The 22738-nt window shown below is 44.2% G+C and overlaps 1 protein-coding gene across 11 annotated transcripts in view; it reads left to right on the forward strand.

Annotated features, from left to right (window-relative positions):
- LOC137413498 (neurexin-1-like) overlaps positions 1-22738 on the forward strand; it is a 1626023-nt gene that overhangs the window by 1081352 nt on the left and 521933 nt on the right. For 2 of the 11 annotated variants that reach the window (XM_068115270.2, XM_068115271.2), the window contains exon 1: positions 20820-21540. The exons of the other annotated variants lie outside the window; for them this stretch is intronic. In XM_068115270.2, the coding sequence (XP_067971371.2) occupies positions 21351-21540 (190 nt within the window). In that variant the 5' untranslated portion in view covers positions 20820-21350. Of the gene's footprint in view, positions 1-20819; positions 21541-22738 lie in introns of those variants that run through there. 11 annotated transcript variants of the gene reach the window in all.

Below are 22738 nucleotides of genomic sequence, written 5' to 3' on the forward strand. Positions count from 1 at the left end.
CGTCCCTTCTGGTTGCCCTGCCGTCCCACCGGGAGCGCTGGCAGGGTGTACTTCAAACTAAGCTTAAGTGTCAAGTGTTAAGTTCCTCCTTGCCCTCGCAAGGGAAAGGCTAGGGTCAAGCTCTTCCAAATTTCCAAACACTAGAAATCGGACGTCTCAAATTAATTAATTATTTGTTAAAACATCTCAGTCGCCCGCGACCTCTCTAGCGCGGGCGTCGAACCAGTTCATTTCCGGTGCGACCGGGCCGAGTATCGGCCCGGCCGTGGCCGAAGCCGTTGATTCCGCCGTAGCACGCTAACGCGTAGGCTCGCGCGCCCCTGGTCCGCCGGGGCTCCGCGGGTGTCCTACCATGCCTGGCTTGCCGGTGCCCGGGGACGGATCTCGCTGTCTAAACATGGTAGCGCTAGGCCAGTGGGACCGCCGGGACCCACGTGCACTCACATGGTGTTCTGCGCGTGGGCGGCAGTATCAGTATTAGACAGACGTGGCGCCCAAAGGCGCCACGCACCCAAACGCTCCCCGGCTAAAGTTCATCCTGAAAGCGCCCACATTGTGCGGACAAACCAAGTCAAGGGCCACGTGGTCAGGAGAACCTCGTGCCTATCGGCCGGCCTCAAAGACCGAAATTGTGACGGTGTCACCCGTAACGTGTGTGTATACACGTGCTGTGTATCGCCTCTTCCGGTGGTGGTGTACGAGGGTGTTACGAATGACAATTCAGTACCTTCAATTGTTTCACGAGTAAGATGACTCCCAGTTATTTTCACATTCGCTTAGCCTACATTGATTTAGCCTTCACTTGACTGCAAAACATCCAGAGGAATTCCTCTTTTATTGCCTGTTACCACCTTGGGAAGGTGTATATGTAGCGGCTTGAGTGTCGTTCCACCTTATCGTGGCATTTTTCTATGGCCACTACAAATGGTACAATAAAATAATAGTGCAATAAATTGACAGTAATAAAAAGAATAACGTGACCACTCCCGTGGATATATTTTAAATTATGTTTTGTGATTATAATAATGGTAACCCCATATTGATTATTCTTACCGACACTGCCAGCCGTAAATAAACTCATGCAAAAAATTGATCCAGGGGTGTCCCATTGCCAATTAACTTGCCAAGCCAGCTGTCCCTTATCAACCGTTTTTATGGAGTGATTGCCTGAGTGTTTAAGTCATTTGGCTCGTGCTCCACAAGCTGCTTGGTAAGGGAACACGCCGACAGAGCTGTATCCATAACTGGAGTGAAGGAATTCCCGCGAGTTGAAAGTGACCAAAGGCCTCACTTTTCACAAGTAAGGGATCTTTATTTTATATTAAATAAGATTTTGAAATGTTTAACAATGTTATTATTATCATTATATTATTATTATTGTATGGCTCTCATCGGTGAGGTTTCAACTCTAGATTTCCATGGATACCATAGGAGGAGAGTTTGGTGAGCAGAGCTGGGTGCCAGACCGTATCGAAGGCACGTGATATGTCGAGCGAGACAGCTCTAATTTCCTGTTTGGCATTGAGGACCTCCATCCATTGTTGAGACAGCAGAAGCAGCATGTCCAGAGTAGAATGGCCTGGTCTGAATCCAAATTGATGATCGGAGATCAAGCCATTGGAGAAGAGAAAGGATTTGATATCCGAAGCAATGATGGATTCCATGACTTTGCTGATTATTGGGAGCAGGCTGATTGGTCTGTAGTTACAAGGATCTGTTTTTGCACATTTTTTGTGTAAAACGGTAATGTTTGCTGATTTCCAAGATGCTGGCAAATGACCTTGAGCAAAAGAGAGGGTGAAAATAACAGAGAGAGGGTGAGACAGAGCGGCAGAGCAGGATTTTAGGACCTTTGGGCTGATGCCGTCTGGTCCAGTTGCAGAATCAGAGTCGAGGTTTGACAAAAACTCCTCCACCTTGTCAGGAGAGAAGGAAACAGAGTCCAGGAGCAGTTGGGTTCTACTGGGTAATGTGGGAACAGAGAGAGATGGGTTTGGGACACAAGATTTTGAGGCAAACACAGAGTTGAGGCATTCGGCTTTGTCATGCGCGGTGTCAACTGTGTCGCCATTTGAGGTGAGGGAGGGGATGGAGGGAGAACAAACACCAGAAACGGATTTGACCAGACGCCACCAGGATTTGGAGGAAGGAGACAGGTTTGAGAGTTCATTTTTGAGTGTGGAGAGATAGTGCTTCCTGGCACTCCTGAGGGTAGACACACTCTTGTTCCGAGCTTGGTGGAAGGAACTGAGATTGCCTTCAGTTGGATTAGCCTTCCAAGTGCCAAAGGCAAGTTGTTTCAGGGCAACCGCCTCACCACAAGATTCAGAGTACCATGGATGGGAGGAAGGGTAAGACAACTGAAAACGAGATGGGATAAATCTGTGCATGAGAGAGCAGTTTGCTTTGGAAGAATTCCCAGGAAGAATTGATGTCAGAGGCAGTAGAGATGGGAGACCAGTCCAGATGATTGATGGCTGCTTGCAGCCCGTGCCAGTCAGCCTGAGTGAAATGCCAGACTCGTCGACGCTGAGGAGGCTCTCTGAGAATGGCCAGAGAGATGCCCACTTTAACAAGCACATGATCAGAAGAACCGATTGGAGCAGAAGAAGAGCAGCAGACATTTGCAGGGAAGTTTGTCATAACCAACTCTAGAAGAGAAGATACTCCATTGACTGAGATCCGGGTCGGGAAATTGACAGATTGTATCAGTCCCAATGAGTCACAGAAGTCCTTTGCTGAGGTGCCATGGCCGGTGAGAGAGGAACCCACACCCAGTCAGCTGGCATGATGACAGTTGAAGTCGCCACATATGAGGAAGAGAGAGTTGGGATGAGTTGACAGAAGTTGGTCCATGTTGTCAGACAGCGACATGTAAATGGAGTAATCACTGTTTGGGGGACGGTACAGAACACATATGAACAAAAGGTGAGGAAACCGTAGCCAGAGGTACTCCTTCGGGTGGGGTGGCGAGAGGGCATTGTAAGGAGAGCGAGGAAGAGAGTTTTTGATAAAGATAGCAACCCCACTGCCAGGACGAGGCTCAGGTCTATCATGCCGGAGGAGGGAGTAACCAGGAAGAGATATTAAGTAATCAGAGACATCTTGAAGGAGGAAAGTTTCTGTTAAGCAGATCAAGTCTGGATTGTCAGAAGCAATCTGAATGGAGAGATCAATCAGGTTTGAGCGAAGGCCTCGGATGTTTGAGGTCCATATCGTTAATGAGGAGAGAGGGGGAGCATCGGGTGCAGGAGAAGGGAGGGGTGGGGTAGGGGCAGATGAAGGATGGGCGGGGGAGGTAGGAAGAGCAGTTAATAGTGTGACAGAGATTACAGAAGAGTTACAGGGAAGGATGAGGTTGAAAGGTTTGATGGTGATGGGATGAGGCACAGTGAGGAGTTCTTTGAGGGGTGGCAGAGGAAAGTAGAAGGTTGGGGGAGGTGGAGGTATGAGATAGAAGGGAGATGAAGTCGGGAGGAGGCAGCCTGGAGAAGGGGGTGGGAGGGGGGAGAATTGGAGAGGGATGGTCGTGGGGGAGATTTGAAGGGGAGGGGTTGGGGGGGAGTTTTGAAGGGGGGAGTTTAGGAGGGGAGGGGCAAGGGGGGAGATTTGGAGGGGAGGGGCAAGGGGGGAGTTTAGAAAGTGGATGATTAATGAAAGACAAACATTTATAACAATATGGGTTTATTGTGATTTTCAAGTTAGCGATCCGTTTAAGAACGATGGAGGAGGGGTGGAATGAATATGAATTTAGAGCATGTAGTGATTTAGAATTATAAGAGATTGAATATTTTTTTGAAGTAGAATTAGTTGGAGAGGAAACTGAAAAGAGCCTTTTCAATAGGAAGAAAAACAGCGTGTTGCAATATGCCACTGAATAAAACACTGCAGGGGAAAGTTTAAAGGTATTTAAACAGAACCGTGAAGAACAGTCTAACATTCACAAAAAAACCAACGGGGAGAGGGCCTAGAGGGACAACCATGAGTCACGTGAACAGGGCAAAATATGTCAGCAAAAAGAACAGGGCAAAACAGATCTGGGGAATGGCGTGAAAATGGGGGTGAAATGGGGGTGAAACACGTGGTCGATGAACGAACGAACGAAAAGAACAAAGAAGGAAATGTTTTTGTTTTGTTCCTAAGTTAAGATTTTAAACAAGGAAGTTTGGGGTGAAAAGACTGGGAAAAAACTGAGAGAACGAGAGTAGCTGGACCACAATCGACCGCTGAGAGTAAACAAAGCCTCCAGGTAGGAAGCTTAAAGAACAACAGCAAGGCCGCAATATATCGCGGCATGAAATACTCGACCACTCTATACAGGTATGAAAGATTAACACCGATAATCTTCCAAGGGACGCACTGTAGGTACACACACGTAAGATAAATACAGTTTCGACAAAAATACAATTGTGAACAATTACTTAACTTAGAGCGTGCGTGAGGGTCGGGACATCTTCGAAAAACTGTGACTTCCCCCCTTCCCCCCTTCCCCCCATTGAATACCGCTTGCTCATGAACCATCGTCGTCTCCTGACTTGTATGTATTCAAAATTTGTGAAGATTGGTTAAGCTGGTGTTTGAGCCTACTGTACTGTATGTATTCAAAATTTGTGAAGATTGGTTAAGCTGGTGTTTGAGCCTACTGTACAAAGTTCAGATGTACACAATTCTATACATGCATATATACATACAGGTACATGCATGTGTGGTCGCCCAATTGTTTGATAAGCATGACACAGATGTTATCCATGTGTCGTGGTCTTCTCAGTCACCAGATCAGAATCCAATTTAGCATTTATGGGATTTTCAGTGTTTTCCACCTCAGCGAATGATACCTAAGACAGTGTTTTCCACCTTCATCAAACAGGTGTGAGTTGATTGACTTTCTCAAGGAAGAATAGTGCCTCATCTCTCCTGCAGAATTTCAGACCTTTGTGGAGTCTATGCCGCGGCATATACAGGCCGACTGGCCACATGTGGTGGCCGATCACCCCATTAATTGACTTTACATTGGTTTTTCCATTTTTTTTCCCTCCTCTACCTGTATATACATACATACGAATTGCCATGTGTAGGTGTGTGGGATGCGTATGCATGCATGCATGTATGTATGCCTACATGTGGTGGTTTCCAATTGTATCAGTTGATACTGCTGTATCTGTGACTTCCGGTTCCTCGGGCGAGTGAAGCGTACTTCGAGCTCTCCACGGCATCGAAGTTTGAGTGTTTTCCCATTCTTGTCTTTGTCAAATTTCCACTGGTTATTTTGCTGTGTACGTGTTATTGTGTGTTTCTAGTTGGTGTTGGTTTGTGGTTCGTGCAAACTTGTGTGTAGTTAATCGTTTTCTGGGTCGTACGTCGTGCGCGGCCTGGTGACTTGGGGCTTCCCTCCCCCCGTCGGTGTTTTGTCGGTTTGGGTTATTTCCTTCGCTGTATTGCTTGTTTCTTTTATTTTGTTTTCTCCCCCTCACCTCACCTCCTGAGACAAAGAATTCTATATTGATTCTTTCTCTCCTCCCGGACACGTGCTTGTTCGCTCTCCTCCTCGTCTCGGCTTGTGCCCCGCCCCCTGTATCTCGTTTTCTGACGCCTCTGCTCCTTCTTTCTCAAATCCACGTTCTCTTTTGGAGACTTTTCCCGGATTGTTTTTACATGGTTTTCATGGTTCTGTTTGGATATTGTTGGAATATGTTTAAACCGCAGCCGTGATGCTGACGCCCCTCCCCCCCCCCTGAATTTCCATGTTTTAAATGTTTCCCAGTGTGTACCCTGGTCAGAATAGGTACGCCGTATCCCTGCGTGTCGTAAGAGACGACTAAGAGGGTTGGCGTCAGGAAGGGCATCCGGCCATAAAAACATTGCCTCAAAAAGAGAACCATGACAATCACAAATACATATGGGCAGGGTGCAGCCCGAAGTGAAGATCGGTTTCTGAGGTTTGGGACATGGAATGTAGGGACAATGACAGGGAGATCAGGAGAAGTGGTGGAAGTATTGGTCAGAAGAAGAGTGGACATATGTTGTGTGCAAGAGACGAGATGGAAGGGAAGTGGTGTGAGAATGGTGAAGGGTAGGCAGGGACAGAAATACAAGTTTGTCTGGCAAGGGTGCCCGGAGGGCGTGAATGGTGTTGGTGTCCTGTTTTCTGAGGAGTTTGTAGACAGTGTGGTGAGTGTGACTAGAGTGAGTGATAGGTTTATGATGGTGAAAATGATGGTTGGAAAGCTCTTGGTGAACGTCATCTCGGGATATGCTCCACAGGTTGGTCGAAGCGATGAAGAGAAGGACAAGTTCTGGTGTGCGATAGAGAAGCTGATGGAAAACGTGAAAGATGAGGAAGTTGTTGTGGTGGGAGGAGACCTGAATGGACATGTGGGAAGGAGTATGGATGGTTTTGAGGGAGTTCATGGGGGTTACAGATATGGTGTGAGAAATGGAGAAGGTGAAAGGATTTTGGAGTTTGCTGATGGAGCTGATTTGTTCATTTGTAACACTCAGTTCCAGAAAGAGGACAATAAGCTTGTTACATACACGTCAGGTGGGTCGACGACAACCGTTGACTTCCTGATGGTGCGTAGGCGAGATAGGGGGCACCTCCGGGACACAAAGGTGATCCCGGGGGAGGAGGCTGTTTCACAGCACCACTTGGTTGTCTGCGACATAAGGGTGAAAGGTGCGAGGAGAGCTCGGCGGGTGAAGTACCAACCGAGAATGAAGGTGTGGAGGTTGAAAGAGGTGACAGTAAGGGAGGCATTAAAAGAGAGGCTGAGTAGGGTAAAGGATGATGTGGTTGAGCTTGAAAGTGGTTGGATGTCAATGAAAGCTAGTCTGTTGGGAGCCGTTGGTGAGGTATGTGGATGGACAAAAGGACCACCGAGGCACTCGGAAACATGGTGGTGGGATGTTGAAGTTGGAAAGGGGATTGACGAGAAGAGGAAGAAGTTCAAAGAGTGGCAGAAGGCGAAGGGTACGGGAGCAGAAACAGCAGAGCATGAAAGTTATAAGGCAGCCAGGAAGGCTGCAAAGAAAGAGGTAGCAAAGGCGCAGGAGGCATGTAGGAAAATGTTCGGAGAACGCTTGGATTCGGAAGAGGGTCAGAAAGCAGTATTCAGGATTGCAAAGCACATAGCGAAAGAGAGGTGTGATGTGGTGGGGGTGAGTTGCTTGAAGGATGAAGTGGGACAAATCGTTGTCGACCCAGATGGAATTAAAGGACGATGGAAAAGATATATGGAAATGCTGTTGAATACAGAGAATGAATGGGATGGCAACATAGAGAGTAACCCAGTTTTAGGACCGGCAGAGAAGATAACTGAGAAGGAAGTTGAGGAAGCGATAAAAGCAATGAAGAGTGGAAAAGCGGGAGGGCCGACGGGACTTGTGGGAGATATGTTGAAGGCAGCAGGAAGTTGGGGTGTGACGAGAATGACAGAGATCTGTAATCTGGTGGTGAAAGAAGGCCACATTCCAGTGGATTGGGAACTGAGTACCCTCGTCCCTCTATACAAGGGGACAGGTGACCCTCTGGAGTGTGGCTCGTACCGAGCGATAAAGTTATTGGAGCATGGAATGAAGGTATTGGAAAGGGTGTTGGAGAGGAGGATAAGGAAGAAAGTGAAGATCGACGAAATGCAGTTTGGATTTATGCCAGGAAGAGGAACGACAGATGCACTTTTCATTGTGAGGCAGTTGCAGGAGAAGTACATGGATAAGAGGAAGAAGTTGCTTTTTGGGTTTGTTGATCTGGAGAAAGCATTCGATAGGGTTCCACGCAAAGTATTGACATGGGCATTGAGGAAGTTAGGAGTGGAGGAATGGTTGATCAGAGTAGTTATGGCAATGTACAAAAGAGCGCGCACAGCTGTAAGGACGAAGGACGGGAACAGTGGTGAGTTTGAGGTGAAGGTGGGAGTGCATCAGGGGTCGGTACTAAGTCCACTACTATTTGTAGCTGTGATGGAGGTGCTGGCTCAGAACGTAAAGGAGGGTTTACCGTGGGAGTTGTTGTATGCAGATGATCTGGTGTTGATTGCGGAAAGTATGGATGGACTGAAGGAAAAGATGAACAAGTGGAAGGAATGTATGGAGACAAAAGGTCTGAAGGTGAATATCGGAAAGACAAAGGTGATGGCAAGTGGTAAAGCATGTGGTGAGGTGGAAAGAACTGGGAAGTGGCCGTGTGCTGTGTGCAGGAAGGGTGTCGGAGTGAACTCCATTCAATGTACAATGTGTGCTGAGTGGGTTCATCAAAAATGTAGTGGTCTGAGAGGGTCATTTACCAGTGTGGCAGCTTTTTTTTTTCTTTTTTTTTTTTTTTTTGTATACAAGATCGAGGCTCGTGTAAGAGCTAACATTAATCACAAAAAGACAAACTGACACATAAAACATAAGATAAAGGGACCGGGAGACAAGATGGGGCGGGAGAGGGAAGCACACAAGTACAACATTTGAGAGCAGGGACATCAAGAGATCTGTGGGAGGGAGAGGGCTTGGGGGAGGAGGCACGGGAAGGGGGGAAGGGGGTGGGAGAGGTATAAAACACATGGACACTACTCGGACTTCCAGGAAAGAAGTCGGAATTTAAAAAAAAAGTGGATCTGGGGTGAATTAACGGGGGTAGAAAAGATCAAGGTTTTAGATGGGGGAAGACAAGAGATGGTGGCAAACAGCTGTTTTAAAGACCTGGAGGGAGGAGTGGGATTGAATATAGTGAGGGAGTTTGTTCCAGAGGTGGGAGAAAAGAGGAATGAAAGGGTGAAGGTGAATAGAGAGTCTTGATTTTGGCAGTTTAACCAAAATTTACATTTTTTTGTTTAAGAGACAATTTGTTTAAGAGACATTTTGGCAGGTTAAGACAGTTGCAGGCAGATCTTGTGCAACCTGTAGGAATATTTTGGGGACAGAGCACAGACAGAGCTGGGGGAGCTAGGCCGGAGAGGAGTCGGTAGAAGACAGAAAGACCACCAACCTGCCTGCGGTGTATTAGTAGTAGTAGTTACATTCAGTAGCTACATTCAAATGTAAGGTGTGCACAGAGGGAGCTGCATATGGAGGAAATGTTGAGTTGGATCTTGGAGACGGCGTGAAGCTGGAAGGTGTGAAAACATTTTGCTACCTCGGAGACATGCTGAATGGAGAAGGTGGATCAGACTCGGCAACGGTTGCTCGAGTGAGATGTGCATGGAAGAAGTTTCGGGAACTGAGTGGCATGCTGATGAGGAGGAGAGTGTCGCTGAAGCTGAAGGGAAAGGTGTATGCTGCATGTGTGAGAAGTGTTATGATTTATGGGAGCGAGACATGGGTAATGAACGTAGAGCAGCAACGAAGGCTGGAAAGGGTGGAAATGTGAATGGTTCGATGGATGTGCGGAGTATCGTTGAGAGAGAGGAAGACAAATGATGTATTGCGAAAGATGATGGGAATATTGCCTGTGATTGATGCTGTGAAGAGGAACAGGTTGAGATGGTTTGGTCATGTATTGAGGAAGGATGAAAGTGACTGGTTGAGAAGAGTGATGGAAGTTAATGTAGAAGGAAGTAGAGGACGGGGAAGACCGAGAAAGACTTGGCTAAAGATGGTGGAAGAAGAAATGCGGGCAAGGGGGTTAACAAGGAGAGATGCAGAAAATAGGGCAAAATGGAGAAGATTGTCATGGGGACCGCAAGGCTAACCCCCGCTCTAGCAGGGAAAATGGCCTATAAAATGCATGTTGTTGTTGTTGTTGTTGATACTGCTGTATACAGTGAGCAGATCCTTGTTTTTTATAGACGGCAACTAACCCGGTATATATATTTCATTTTGATATTATTCTTCTGCCGAAAATGTAAAGATCTTATTTACTTGTGATGGACACCTAAACAGGCTGTATGTGTGACAGGCACCCTCTGTTGGTCAAGACAATTGCAGAAAGTGCTGCTTTGACACAGGGGTTCATGGTTATCATTCTAGTTTGATGAGGTGCTTGTTGTGTGTACAATATTGTAAATATTTATGGACACACACACAAGATATGCACAAGTAATAAGTAATTGCAGCGGAGGTATCCATTGTCACTGTGAGATGTATGACCACCTATAGAGATGTATTGTGAGTTGTAACTAAGAGATAATAACATGTTTTCATGTTTCCATGAAGTTTATCAATGTGGGAATGTGGACAATTGTTCCAAATATCATGTGGCACTTGTACAATTCATCCAATGGCATTGGTCGCCGATTTACTTTTTCAATGTCATAACAAGAAGACAAAAATCTACCCTCCTCCTCCTTGCAAAATCCACCCTCCTCCTCCCCCCCAAAAAGGTTGCAATTGATCCAGCAAATTGTACATTTCATCAAGATGAAGATTGACGATGTTGATAAAAGCTCAGGTCAACAGGATGAAAAGTGATGATTTTTAGATGAAAATGGTTGATTTTAGAAGTTTGACCTAGAGTTGACCTTTGACCTTTTGACCTGAAAATAGTTGTTTTCCCAATTCAGTGAGGCACTATGCTAATGTTAAATTTTCAAGTCAATCAGATGAAAATTGATGGTTTTTCAGATGAAAATTAATATTTCTAGAAGTTTGACCTTGAGTTCACCTTTGACATTTTGACCTCAAAAAAGTTGGTTTCCCAATTTAGTCATTCAATGTGCAAATGCTGTTGAATTTTCAAGTCAATCAGATGAAAATTGACAGTTTTCAGATGAAAATTGATGATTTTGGAAGTTTGCCCTTGAGTTGACCTTTGACATTTTTACCTCAAAAATAGTTGTTTTCCCAATTCAATGAGGCACTATGCAAATGTTGTTAAATTTTCAAGTCAATCAGATGAAAATTGTTGGTTTTTCAGATGAAAATTAATGATTCTAGAAGTTTGACCTTGAGTTCACCTTTGACATTTTGACCTCAAAAATGGCTGGTTTCCCAATTTGGTGACCCGATGTGCAAATGCTGTTCAATTTTCAAGTCAATCTGATAAAAATTGACAGTTTTCAGATGAAAATTGATGATTTTGGAAGTTTGCCCTTGAGTTGACCTTTGACATTTTGACCTCAAAAATAGTTGGTTTCCCAATTTAGTGACCCGATGTGCAAATGCTGTTCAATTTTCAAGTCAATCAGATGAAAATTGACAGTTTTCAGATGAAAATTGATGATTTTGGAAGTTTGCCCTTGAGTTGACCTTTGACATTTTGACCTCAAAAATAGTTGGTTTCCCAATTTAGTGACCCGATGTGCAAATGCTGTTCAATTTTCAAGTCAATCTGATGAAAATTGACAGTTTTTAGATGAAAATTGATGATTTTGGAAGTTTGCCCTTGAGTTGACCTTTGACATTTTGACCTCAAAAATAGTTGGTTTCCCTATTTATTGACTCGATATGCAAATGCTGTTCAATATTCAAGTCAATCGGATGAAAAATGGCGATTTTTAGAAATCAGACCTCCAGATGACCTTTGACCTCAAAATGAATAGGCTTCTCAATTGTGACGACCTCTACAACTTTGTGAAGTTTCATGACGATCGGTTTTGAATTGTGACCTGTAGGCCGGTGACAAACAGACAAACAAGAAGACGTCATGCGGAGCACGATACTTGCAAATCCCCCCCCCCCCCCCAAAAGTTTTCCATTGATACAGCAAATTGTCCATTTCATCAAGATTAAAATTTACAATCTTGATCAGAGCTCGGGTCAACAGGATGAAAAGTGGCGATTTTTCTGATGAAAAATGATGATTTTGGAAGGTTGACCTTGAGTTGACCTTTGACCTTTTGACCTCAAACATAGTTCGTTTCCCTATTTAGTGACTCAATGTGCAAATGCTGTTCAATTTTCAAGTCAATCGGATGAAAATTGAGGATATTAAAAATTTGGCCTATGTTGACCTTTTGGCCTATGTTGACCTCAAAAATAGATGGTGGTTGAATTCAGTGACCATATATATAAATCCTCTTAGAAGTTCAAGTCAATCAAATGAAAATTGGTGATTTTAGAAATTTGGCCTATGTTGACCTTTTGGCCCGTTGTTACCTAAAATATAATACGTGGTTGAATTCAGTGACCAGATATGCAAGTCCTCTTCAAATTTCAAGTCAATTGGATGAAAATTGAGGATTTTAGAAATTTTGCCTATGTTGACCATTTGGCCTATGTTGACCTCAAGAATACTTGGTGGTTGAATTCAGTGACAAGATATGCAAGTCCTCATCAAATTTCAAGTCAATCAGATGAAAATTGAGGATTTTAGAAATTTGGCCTATGTTGACCTTTTGGCCTATGTTGACCTTTTGACCTGTTGACCCCAAAAACAATAGGCTTATTGCTTTTGACCAACTCTACCATTTGGTGAAGTTTCGTGAAGATCGGTTGAAAATTGTGACCTGTAGACCGGTGACAAACAAACAAACAAACAGACAAACAGACAGACAGACAAACAGACAGACAGAACCACAAATGCAACCGACCAATATACTTGAAAAATCTTCGATTGTGCAAGTAATAACCCGAAAAGCCTCAATGACGTCCACACCAGTAATTAGCCCTTCCCTTGCACAGCAGGAGATGGGGTTTTGTAATTGTGTGTGTGTGTGTGTGTGTGTGTGTGTGTGTGTGTGTGTGTGTGTGTGTGTGTGTGTGTGTGTGTGTGTGTGTGTGTGTGTGTGTGTGTGTGTGTGTGTGTGTGTGTGTGTGTGTGTGTGTGTGTGTGTGTGTGTGTGTGTGTGTGTGTGTGCGCGCGCGCGCCGTAACGTTTTTTTACCATTTGAGCTGTAGTCATCAAATTTTCACCAAAGCTGTATTATGAATGATAACATGGAGAAGGCAAATTAATAATAATTTGTTCAAAAGGTCAAATGGTCAAAGTCAGCATCACATTAAATTGTTAATTTTCATCCGATTGACCTGAATGTTTAATAATTTGCATATTGGGTCACTGAATTGGTTTACCAATCAAAATCTACAAGCTGATTATTTTTTATTTCAATAGGTGAAAGGTCTAGGTTGCATAAGATCATCAATTTTTATCCAATTGACCTGGAATTTTAAGAATTTGCATTTTGGGTCACTGAATTGTTTCATCAATCAAAAGCTAGAAGCTGAATTTTTTTAGATTTAAAGCTCAAAGGTCAAGGTTGAATAAAATCATCAATTTTCATTTTGTAGTTTTTTTTACACTGTTTTCGTTATTTTGAGCATATGGAAGAAGAAGAACACTTCTCAATATCATATGATTGGGATCATTGTTATATCGAGATGAATCCCACCCAATGAGAAGTGTTCCTGAGGGATGATGGATGTGAACCTGGGTGTACACTACAGTACATGTCGACAGTCAATGTACCTACAATATTGTATGTAAATCTCCAACAGTTCACAGTTGTATTGATCCACCCCCAATGCTTTACTGTAGCTGTTGTGCACCGATTGTTGCACCACCACCGAATACACATGAAAAGAGACCACCTCTCATCGAAGAGCAAGGTTGAACTGACAATGAGACAGTGGGGCAACAATTGGGCACAACCAGCAAGGGAATCAACGAATAGGAAAAGAAGAGAGAGGGGAGTAGAGGAACCACTGAAACCAGCAAATAAAAGGGTTGGGTTAGGAGGGGTTAATGGGGGTGACATGAAGTGGCGGTGCCCTGGAGTGGCAGTGCCTGCTTGAAGCCCTGGAGAGAAGAGTGCGAAAGAACGGACTTTGGAAAGAGGTTCATAAATGGGAGGAAAGAAGAACAAATCAGAAGTGCTGTGCAGTGAGTCTGGATTTATGGATTTGAATATTGCCAATCAGTTCAAACTTGGAATCATCTGTAAATTGCACCTTCTTCCTGGTTTCATCATTCTACTGTTTCATCTCAGCCTTTTAGCTTGGTTGCCTCTCCATAGCAGAGGTTTCCTGCATCTACCCATCTATTGAGACCACTTCACGTTGATATGTATCTTCATGTTCTTGCAGAAACAAGCCGTGTTAACAGCTTGGTCATTCGGAAGATCTTTACTTGTCTCTCATAGGGAACATATAACCCAGAGGTACTGAATCACCTTTGAAGAGTTTCGGGCTTCCTGTTCCACCACTTCCATTGTAAACGGTACCAGTTTCATGTTTCCTCCTCAGTTTTGTTCTCATATTGTACTGCAACTTGAAGTTGAGCTGCAATTTCCCACATGAAATAGCTCTCACTACCTAAGACTTTGATTGCTTTATGCTCGTCATGTGATCTCCTTACTGGGAGTCATGGTATTTGCCACACATTCACCACACTTCATGCTCACATATTATATGTCATGTACACATATTATACGTTATATACATATATACGGTCATGCGTACTTATTATACACATATTGTATTGCATACACATTACACATACAGTATTATGCATAACATGGTGTACAGTATATTGTGTACACACATATTGTGCGTGACATATTACACATATTTTTATGCCTCCGTTAATGAAGTTTTGAGGTTGTCCGTCCGTCCGTCCTTCCATGATAGGTTTTTGTTACCGCGATAACTTGAGAACGGCTGAAGGGATCTTAGTCAAACTTTGTGCATGTATGTATAATGAGGTAAAGATGAACTGATTAGATTTTAGGGTCACGAGGTCAAAGGCCAAAGGTCAGACGTCATGTTAGGTAAAACTCCTGTTACCGCGATAACTTGCGAACCAGTGATGGGATTCTGACCAAATTTGGTACAATAATGTAGAATGATGTAACGATGAACTGATTAGATTTCGGGGTCAAAGATCGAAGGGCAAAGTCTGTAATAGGTCTATAACTTGAGAACAGCTAAAGTGATCTAATTCAATCTTTGTACAGGTATGTATAATGATGTAAAGATTATCTGAATAGATTTTGGGGTCAAGTGCTCAAAGGTCAAAGTCTGCAATAGGTCTATAACTTGAGAACAGCTAAAGTGATCTAATTCAATCTTTGTACAGGTATGTATAATGATGTAAAGATTATCTGAATAGATTTTGGGGTCAAGTGCTCAAAGGTCAAAGTCTGCAATAGGTCTATAACTTGAGAACAGCTAAAGTGATCTAATTCAAACTTTGTACAGATATGTATTGTTATGAATTTGGGTAGAGGAATATCTAGAGCCAGGTAGATCTGTATAGGTAGGTAACTCGACTGTCGTGATAGGGAATCTATGTGTAATTTCTGTTCAGCCGGATGTCGGTATAAGCTGTATTGGTGTCCCCGCCATGAGGGGGCGGGGCATGCTAAGTAGTACAGGGATTATGGATAAAACTCCTTCATTTGTCATTCCCTCTGTCGCCAAACCTGTGTCCCTTATGGCAACGCATTCTCATATAGACACGTAGATAGGTCCTTAGTGCAACAGTAATTAAATTCCCCTCCCTTACAACAACGACTTTGGAAGAAAACAGGCAGGAAGCCAGATCGGGGCACCGCCGGATGGGGCCACAGCCAGCCACACCACCAGTTGGCCTAGCAACGAGCATCGTGGCAAGCAATATCGCCCAGGGAACGTGTGATTGGTTGAGGCAGAAGGTGCGAACCTTCAGCCAATCAGCGCGGAAGGCACAAAACAACGACTTAAAAGGAGGTTGTTCATTGGTGGGAAGGCGCGAGAAGGTTTGAGAGACCACGAAGAATCAAGGCTCTGATTGGGAATGCACCAGATTGACGTCACATGCCAGGTGACAAAAGCACTCGCTGGACGACATTTTCTCTCTCCCCCCCCCCCCCCCTTCGTGCTTGAAGCTCTCTCTCTCTCTACGCTGGACTTTTCGTGCTCGTTCTTGGAGACCTGTTGGTTCCTCTTCCCTGCGTGCTCGTTGGCATCTTCCCTGAGTCTTCGCGGTGCTTTTGGTGCTTTTGGTTCGTCGTGGTGCTTGTAGCGGTGGTCGGAGCTTGGAGCGAGGCTCGGTGCCGTGAGCGAACGGGACCTTGTGAGCGACCGACGAGGAGTTAGGGGTGGGGCGTGCCGCTGAGCGGGTTGCTCGGGGCCTGGCGGAGCGCGCGGATGAGGCAGACTGAGGGAGCCGCGTTGGACGACGGACGCACCACTACAGACAGAGATAAGCTCGCACCACATTTCACAAGTACACGACGATTTCTCTATTTCATTCATTCCTTTGTCTCGTTTCTGAAGTGAGGTGTGGGGATGTCCCAATTAGGACATTTATTTATCGTCACGTTTTCCTGTCTCACTATTTATTCCGAATAAACCCTTGTATTATTTTCCATTTCTTTTTAAACCCGTTCTCGTTTGAGTTTATCACTTTCCAGGTTGAAGACGCTGGCGCTCGCGAGCCGGGAGGTAAGCGCTCCCGCTTCTTCCTCTTCATTCTTCCGCCCGTGCTTTTATAGTCAAATCCGTATTTGATCGTCGCCTCAAGTAAAGCCATTCGGTCCTCCGCGGTCCTACGGTGTTAACCGAAGGGATCGCGCGACAGTATAATGATGTAAAGATTATCTGAATAAATTTTGGGGTCAAGTGCTCAAAGGTCAAAGTCTGTAATAGGTCTATAACTTGAGAATGGCGAAAGGGATCTAATTCATACTTGGTACAGATATGTATAATGATGTAAAGATTATCTGAATAAATTTTGGGGTCAAGTGCTCAAAGGTCAAAGTCTGTAATAGGTCTATAACTTGAAAACGGCGAAAGGGATCTAATTCATACTTGGTACAGATATGTATAATGATGCAAAGATTAAATGATTAGATTTTGGGATCCCAAGGCCAAAGGTCAGAGATCATGTCAGGTAAAAATGTGATAACTTGAGAACAGCTGAATGGGTTTAAATCAAACTTAGTACAAGTATTGTGATGATGTCATAATGTGGGCGGAGGCATATCAGGCGATGTCATGATGTCGAAGAGTGTCGTTCTATTTAACACATTTTATACACATACACACACAAACTCACACAATACATCCACACACACATGATCTAATGGAGGCGGCCACTTTTGTGTATATATATATATATATATATATATATATATATATATATATATATATATATATATATATATATATATATATATATATATATATATATATATATGAATATAAGTTCCGGGAATAGCTTCAGGACGATCTTTTATTTTCAAATAGCTTTTTGCCCAAATAGACCTGCTCTGTCTGTCTTCTGTCTTCAAGTTCAACGAGAGCTCTTACTCATGTACATCATGTTGTGGGCTCATCACAACAACACACTGCTGATCCTTTATTTGTGACCAAACTAAGCCATGACGAAAACAAGGGCGAAATCTAGATCGACATCTCTGCCTTTGTATATTTGTGATCATAGAGCTTTAATCTCAGTCTGCAAAGACTTGGGTACCACACGGATGCCTCCTAGTCTGGAGGTGATGTGTTGGTATGTTTTATGCATATATATATATACATACAGAGGATTACATATACATATTGATATTCATGCAATTTTGAGTTATGTGCATTTTATTTTTACACTGGATGTGTATAGTATAGGCTCAGAATCATTGGTTTACACACCTTCCAGAAGTAAAAGAAAATATAAGCATAAACTATTCTGTCAATTCCGTCCAATAAATCCGACCTTTGTGTAGATTTACTTCGTGAGAAACTTTCGCAGTCTTAACAGTGAGTGACCATTATGTAGAGTTGGGAGAGGGGAGGGAGTGTGTGAGGGCTTCAATAAAATCAGGAGCTGCAAACCTGTGGTTGGGAGGGGGAATTTAGGACTTGAATGGGAAAGGAGGAGTGAAGGACAAACGGTTTGAATGGAAGGGGTGGAGGAGTGGGCATAGAAGGGACAGATTTGGGAAAGGGTGGTTGAGGCTTTGGGAGAGGGGTTGAGGAATTGAAGAAGAAGGGGGAACTGCAGACCTGAAGTGGGGAGTGGGGGTTGAGGACTTGAAGTGAAATGGGGAGTAGACCAGGTGTTAAGAGGGGGCTTGTAGACTTGGGGCTTGGGAGGGAGTTAATGACTTGATGAAAAAAGGGCGAAGAGAGGACAGGAAATCGGTGCCGAGGGAGTGGGGGGCAGGGGGGCAGAGAGGGCACAGAGTGCTGGGAGATGGGGCTTGAGGACTTTGTTTGGGAGGGGGCTTATTAAAGACTTGATGTTGAGGACTTGGGGGTTGGGAGGTACAGTCACGTGAAAAAGTAAGTACACCCCATGTAAAGTTTTGACTTTTTCAACATATTTCAACATACAGCTATTTGATCTTCATTTCAACAATATTGATAGATAAAGGTGATATAATATAACAAATATCATGAAACATTTACATTTTGTAGTCCATTGTATAATTTAAATAAACATAAATGCAAATTTCGCATGTGGAAAAAGTAAGCACACCCTTGGCTCGAATAGGTGGTATTGCCCCCTTTGGCAGAAACAACCTCAAGTAGGCGTTTCTTATAACTGACTACCAGTCTCTGACATCGACTGGGAGAAATTTTTGCCCACTCCTCCATGCAGAATTCTTTCAGCTGTGCGATGTTTGAGGGGATTCTTGCATGCACAGCTCGTTTCAAATCCCCCCACAACATCTCGATGGGATTTAGATCCGGGCTTTGACTTGGCCATTCCAGAACCCTCCATTTCTTTCTTTTCAGCCATTCCTTGGTGGATTTACTGGTATGTTTAGGGTCATTGTCATGTTGCAAGGTCCACCTTCGGTTGAGCTTCAACTTTCCAACAGATGGCCTCACATTATCCTCAAGCACCCTCTGGTACAATGAATAATTCATCGTGGATTCTATGATGGTGAGCTGCCCAGGCCCTGATGCAGCAAAGCTGCCCCAAACCATAATATTTCCACCACCATGCTTTACAGTTGGTATCAGGTTCTTGTGGTCAAATGCTGTCTTTTGTTTTCGCCAAACATGTCTTCTGGTACTGTGGCCAAATAGCTCGACCTTTGACTCATCTGTCCAGAACACATTGTTCCAGAAGTGCTGGTCTTTGCCTAGGTGTTCATTGGCAAACTTTAGTCTTGCCCTGATGTTCTTTCTGGACAGCAAAGGTTTCCTCCTGGCACACCTCCCATGTAGATCAAATTTGTGCAGCCTCTTTCTTATGGTAGACTCGTGCACTTTGACATCGACAGTGGCAAGAGCTACCTGTAGGTCCCGTGATGACATTCTGGAGTTCTTAGAGACTTCTATCAGCATCTTACGGTCTGCTCTCGGGCTGAACTTGATGGGGCGGCCTGGCCTGAACAAGTTGGCAGTTGTTTGGAATCTTCCCCAATTGTAGATTATCTTCCGGACAGTCGGATGATCGATTTCAAATTGTTTGGAGATCTTTTTAAATCCCTTCCCAGACTCGTAGGCAGCTATAACCTTCTTTCTGAAGGCCTCAGAGAGCTCTTTTGATCTAGGCATGGTGACGCGGCACACTTCAACAACAAAGAGCAAACCAAACTAAATGTCTGAGGTTTAAATACGACAGGTTCCTCCAAGATCCTCTCTAACGATGTTCTAATCATTTGCACCTGAGCTGGTCCACCTGATTCTAATTTTAGGTATTTGAAGTAGTGATAAATGTAGGGGTGTACTTACTTTTTCCACATGCGAAATTTGCATTTATGTTTATTTAAATTATACAATGGACTACAAAATGTAAATGTTTCATCACATTTGTTATATTATATCACCTTTATCTATCAATATTGTTGAAATGAAGATCAAATAGCTGTATGTTGAAATATGTTGAAAAAGTCAAAACTTTACACGGGGTGTACTTACTTTTTCACGTTACTGTAGGTGGGTGCGGATTGAGGACTTGAAACTCAACTCGTCAAACTCGCTAAATATTACACACTCTTCTTCTTCTCCTTCTCTCTCCTTTACAAGTGGTGGTGTCCAATGACACCAATATTCTGTCTGCATTGCCTTGATCATGATACTCCTCCACTCCCCTCTGTCCTCAGAAAACTCTTCACACTCTCCAACCACCCCAACCGTACTCATATCCCTCCTCACACAATGCTCCCATCTCAACCGCGGTCTATCTCTTTTCCTCCTATCTTGCTCCTTCAACCTATCCTCTCAATTTGCCATTCTGTCTTCACCCATCCACACCAAATGTCCAGCCCATCTCAGCCGGTATTTCATCAATCTACCAATCAAGCTCATTTGCATATATATATATATATATATATATATATATATATATATATATATATATATATATATATATATATATATATCACAGTGATGCATGCAATGGAGACTTATCAAAATATATAATATAGTATTGTATTATAATATTAGAGCATATTATAGTACATATTATATGCCTCTGTTTAAGTTGATTCCAATTTTTGTCCAAGTGCTGCCTGAGTTGGGCACACCATTTAATAGGCACCAACCAAATAGTGATTTATAGCAACTGCACCAGGTGAGAGATGGCTGTTGAGAAGGAAGGTACAGAATTAGCCCCCGAGTTTGACGATGAGATTCGTTTTATCGTGTGGGTAGTAGGAAAAGGTGATGGACTAAATAGCACAAGTGTTGGCATCAACCTGCCGTCTTAATAGAGAGAAAGGAACAGAAAATCCAATTTCGGTCTCGCCGGCTCTAATTAGGCAGTGCTAGGCTTTGACAGAAAACCTTCCCCTGACTTTTAGTCGGTTTGACATGTATAAAGAGTGGTTTGGTGGAATGGTGCACTCCTACACACACACACACTTCCCCTCTTATTCGATTTTTGTCCAATGGATGGTCTATCTACTCAGCTCCTGGGGTCAGCATCATGAGTAGGACACATAGAGACTCCGCCCCTTTTGGCTACTCCGCCCCTTTTGGCTCCTCCTTCACTGCTAGGGGAACCACGAGCGCTCTCTCCGTGTGGTATTAGAAGGCGGTTCGAAGGGATCGCGGAGCTGCACTGCTTGTCCGTGTTCGCAGAATTACCTTTGGGAGAGAAGGGAGAGAATCACAGTGAAACGATCAAGTGAGATTAGAGCAGAATGTGAGGAAACATGAAGAATAAAAGAAAGATGGAGCAATGTTTACTTATGTCATTTACTTTTGAAGTGATTCACCAATAATTCCTCGAGAGGAAGAGATAAGAGAGGCTGGCGAAGGTGACGGACCGTGCAGGTGCTGGGACGTTCCGAGCGAGGCAGGGACTTTCTGTACGAAGCGAGGAAATCACCTCGTGTTGCCGAAGACCCACCGTGCTGATGGTCACCGTGCTGGTGGTCATTGGCCACCGGAGCCACGGAGCCGGTTAACTGGACTGGACCGCTTTGCCGAAACAGCCGTCCACACGCCCGATGGTGGCGCCAGACGTGCATCTGGTGATCTTCAGATCGAGCCCTAGGATGTTGCGCCGGGTGGTGCCGGTTGCACGTGTGCTGTGACACCCCGTACTTGGCGGCATGGCCTCAGACGGATGCGCGGAGCCATCGCTCGTCCACGCTCGGACAGCATTCTCCCACCGCGTTTCTATCCTGCTCTGTCTGTGTTTCTGCCTTGGGCTGTCTGTCCGTAAATCTCACGGCGCTGGCCACTCAGCACCAGGACCCGTCGCCGTGTACCGCTCCCCGGCTGCACTGCGAGAGGCTCATGGTGCGTTTCTCGTTTACTCTCTCTTTCCTTATTTCCCACATTAATGGGATTCTGAAGCTGAGGTCGAGTGAAATTTGGAGGACACAGGGGAGTGCAGGGTGTTGAACATTGTGTAGCTGTTGAGAGGTCTCTGTGTTGTGAGAAAGTAGTTTGTAGAGCGAGCAGCAAGTCTCTTTTGCATTGCGCTGTCCATGATGCTGACCTGTTTTAACCAAGAAGCGCTGTCCATGGTGCTGACCTGTTTTAAGCAGCAAGTCTCTTTTGCACTGCGCTGTCCATGGTGCTGACCTGTTTTAAGCAGCAAGTCTCTTTTGCACTGCGCTGTCCATGGTGCTGACCTGTTTTAATCAAGAATGGCAACGCACCGACTAAGCATCCAACACATGAGCCACTTTAAACTCCTCTGGCATAGGTACGTCAATCAAGCTTTCAGGAGATTTTCCCTCACTTGTCTCGGACTCCGTCACGACAGGTTGGTGTGTGTCCGAGAGCTGAAAGGGTACGTTCTTCAGTAAAGAGCTTAGGTACCCCTGGCATATCTGCCCATTCCGCGACACTCTGCTGTGTTTAGAGATCTTGGGATCTTTAGGGTCACTGCGGGATCTTTTAAGACGTCATCATTTCATTTTCCTAATTGCGTTGAAACACATTATTTGGTCTATCCGAGATGTTCATTAAATGCCACAAAAACTCCTTGTTTTGGGTTTTGAGATTCTCACACTTCAAAGAGTAGTCCTTAAGTTTTGAAGTTTGAAGTTAATTCACCCAAGATCCACTTTTTTGAAATACCAACTCCTTTCCTGGAAGTCCTAGCTGTGTCCATGTGTTTTATACCTCTCCCACACCCCACCCCCGCCTTCCCATGCCTCCTCCCTCCAAGCCCGCTCCCTCCCACAGATCTCCCGATGTCCCTGTTTTCTACTGTTGTACTTGTGTGCTTCACTCTCTCACCCCATCTTGTCTCCCGCTCCCTTTGTTGTATGTTTTGTGTCCGGTTTTTTTTTTGTAATTGATGTTAGCTCTTACACGAGCCTCGATCTTGTATACAGAAAAAGAAAAAAAAATTGGACCCTCCACCACTCATCAAATGTGAAATTCTATTTTTTTTAGGGAAAAAAATGGGAAATTTTCAACCTCGTATGCTGTCTTTTTACGTCATAAAAGAGATAGTCTGATGAAATGTGTGTGTAGGGAGATG

This window comes from Myxine glutinosa, chromosome 5, assembly GCF_964187855.1.
Source record: "Myxine glutinosa chromosome 5, kmMyxGlut1.1, whole genome shotgun sequence".
NCBI classification, from domain to species: Eukaryota; Metazoa; Chordata; class Myxini; order Myxiniformes; family Myxinidae; genus Myxine; species Myxine glutinosa.